We start from the raw sequence: 2,971 nt of genomic DNA on the forward strand, positions 1-2,971 counted from the left end.
GCTGCCGTACGCGCGGAGGGTGTCTTGTGATGCGCGTGGTGATCTCTGTGGCAGCATTGCGGTGTGGTTGGGTTGCGCGGGCCGCGTGGATTTCAGGCAAGAGCGTGCTGGGGTGTATTGGGGACCAGTCATCTGCGAGGACTTGCCCAGTTGGGTCCCTGCTTATAATGGCAGTCACAGCGTCCTGCGGCGCCATGGCGTTCACAAACCACGCCCGATGGGGGCTCACCAGCGCATCCCAGTCAGCGCTTCGCATGGCACGCACCCCGCGATGCGCAGCCATTGTTATTGAATCAAGCATGTACCAGTTTTGGTCCACACGGCTGCGGGCAACCACCACCCAGTGGCTTGGGTTGAAGCACACAACCGCTCGGTCGCAGCCCTTTGCGCTGAGGATGTGTTGTAGGGCAGCGCCTGAGATGTCGCCACCGCTGTTGCAGATGCTCGTAATGGCGGCTCGGGTATCGGGTTTAGTGTGTTCGTAAATGAAAAAGTTGAGTGCATCTATGCTGAACCACCCGCCTTGACTGTATGGCCGCCCTCCTACGAGCTTGGTGGCCTCTGCTGGCCACCGCTCCCGAAGGTAGCTGAGCATTTCGGGACCATCAATGAGGCGCTCTCCAAAATATGCGTTCAGTGCATGAACCCCACAGAATCCCTCCCTCTGCGGCTCGCAGTACAGCCCCACCGATGCCGGGTCCACGTACCCCTGAGCTGGCGCTCTCCGCTGTGCGTCTGGCCGCGTGTGCGTGGAGCCTGGGGGCGGAGCCCCCCCTCGCTGTTTGGTTTGCGGCGTGGTGTTTTCTCTCAGGCGGGCTTGTAGCTGCAAGAAGTGTTGCCAGCGGGCATTGTTGGCTTTGGCGTGCACTGCTTTCCAGCCTGCAGGCGGCAAAGGGTGCGCTGGGGGCCAGTGTGACAGGCGTCGGGGGGCTGGGCGTTTGCAAAAGATTCTGGGAAACAGCCGTCTGCGCGCAATTTCAAGCGCGCGCGGCTGCCTCCGGGTGCGGGTCTGCCTGCTCTCGCATAGCTGGTGGAAGTGCCTGTAACGGGTGGTGTGGTGGTAGTAGGGCCTCCAACATGCTGTGAGCATGAGGACGCCCAGCAGCAAAAGCGGGTGCAGAGCTCTTGGGCTGTCAGAGGTGTGCCCTTGGGGGGTGTAGGCGGTCGCCCAAGCAGCAGCGGCCATCGCTGCATCTACATGAAAGGGAGGGGGTAAGGTCTCAGGTGCACGAGCAGCGGCGGTCGAGCTTGGCCAGATTTCACGTGTGTTGGGCCCTGCCCAACCCGCTGCACCATCGCAGAGTTTGGATTGGGGTTGGCTGCATGCAGCAGTCGCGCTTTGATCTGCCCTTTGTTCCATGGTTGGGTAGAGGGGCGCTGTGTGCGCGGGCTTGTGTGCGGCTAGACATTGCGCCGCTACGGCCGTGGGCGTGGAGCAGAAAGCTAGCAGCTGCATCATCACAATCCCGGCCCGTTTGTAGCCCTGGCCTGCCCTGCAGTTGCGTGGCTTGTCAACCGCTTTGTTGAGGTCCGTCTTCCCTGTCGCCGGGGCAGTGTCGCAAAGTCGATTGTTGTTACTTGCGGCCGAGATCCCGAGCAAACAAGATGCCAGCCGGGGTGCGCTGGTGTTGCCCCCGTCGCCGCCCGATGACGTTTGTCGGCCCGATGTCGGATGCGGCCGCCGCTGCGCGTTGGTCTCGTTCTGCCTGCAGCCGCCGCTGCACCTCCTTTGCTGCAGCCTGGGCTCGCCGCAAGTGCTCGCGTGTCGCCTGCCATACACGCGGGAGAGCGGCGCCAAGCAGGCCGCCAGGGCCCAGTGCCAGCAGTGATTCGGCAGTGGTGGAGAGTGCTTGCCGCGCAGCGGCCGCGCTGCCGTGTCCGCATGAAGGGGGGCGCCCGCTCCCATAGGTTTGCTGCTGATGCTGCGGGTGCAGTTGAGGCTGCTGGTGTTGTAGCTGTGGGTGCTGCCGTGCCCGCTGTGGCAAGTGGCCGGCTGCGTCAGTGCCAGCCCCATCCAGCCATTCGCCGTCCTCCCAGCCCCACATTGCTCCCTCGGCCCAGGGCGCCGCCTCGCGCCCAGCCTCGCCCCGGCTATTGCCACCATGCGGGGCGCGGCGCAGGAGGGGCGGCTCGTCCCGTCAGGCGCCAGCCTTGCGGGGGAGGGGCAAGTTGGGTAGCAAGACAAGGGTGTCAAGTTGGGGAGCTTGTGCGTGAGTGTGAGTCCCAGTGAGAGCGTTGGTGTTGTTTGGCAGGTTGTGTCTCCCTGTAGATGTTCATTTATGTTACGTAAGCATTGGGTATAGGGTTGCACGGTGTCATTCCGCTGCCGTGGCACTGGAGGTGCGGGGCTGGCGCGCCGTTGGGGCTGGTCACACACCTGGTCCCTGCCGCTCGCAGCATCCGGCCGGTTGCGTTTTTGGCCGGGGCGCCGCTCGTCCGATTCGCGGGTCTCCTTCTGGAGGGGGTGCAGCTGCGGGAAGAAGGCCTCCAGTGCCTGCGTGTAGGTCTTGTTGTTCAAGAGGGCCTTGATCATGACTTCGCTGATGCGGGGGTCGTCCAGCCGCGGCGCCCTCTCCCCGTCAGTGAGCAGCACCGACTCGCCGAGGGCCTTGTTGCTTGCCGGGGACAGGAAGAAGGCCGGGGTGTTGCCCACCATAAGAAGCTTGGCCAGCACGCGGTCTTTCTTGGCAATCATGTTCTCGCGCGCCTGCAGCAGCTTCAGGGTGCTCTCGGCAGAGCGGATGCCAATCATGACGGCGCGCAGGCCGCGGCGCGTGAAGGCGATGCGCGGCGGGAACTCGTTGGCGGGGACAATTGCGTAGCCAGCAGCAGCCAGGCGCTCCAGCAGCGCGATGGTGTCCTCGGCCGGGGCGGGGGGTCCACACACAAGCAGCGGGTATTCGAGGTTGTTGAGGCCTGTGGGGAGGCTGTGAGAACCTGGCATCGGCGCTGGGAGAGCCAGGGCTCACTA

At 64.1% G+C, this 2,971-nt stretch overlaps 1 protein-coding gene across 1 annotated transcript; it reads right to left on the minus strand.

Moving 5' to 3' along the window:
* Nucleotides 1–2,138: 2,138 nt before the first annotated feature.
* Nucleotides 2,139–2,944, minus strand: MNEG_14214 (hypothetical protein; the record flags this gene model as incomplete). The annotated part of the gene is made up of 2 exons (XM_014037314.1): nucleotides 2,139–2,150; nucleotides 2,378–2,944. The coding sequence occupies 2 exons, from the start codon at nucleotides 2,942–2,944 to the stop codon at nucleotides 2,139–2,141; spliced, it is 579 nt and encodes a 192-aa protein (XP_013892768.1).
* Between the last annotated feature and the right edge of the window lie 27 nt (nucleotides 2,945–2,971).

The sequence above is a fragment of the Monoraphidium neglectum genome (assembly GCF_000611645.1).
Source record: "Monoraphidium neglectum strain SAG 48.87 unplaced genomic scaffold scaffold04329, whole genome shotgun sequence".
Taxonomy (NCBI): domain Eukaryota; kingdom Viridiplantae; phylum Chlorophyta; class Chlorophyceae; order Sphaeropleales; family Selenastraceae; genus Monoraphidium; species Monoraphidium neglectum.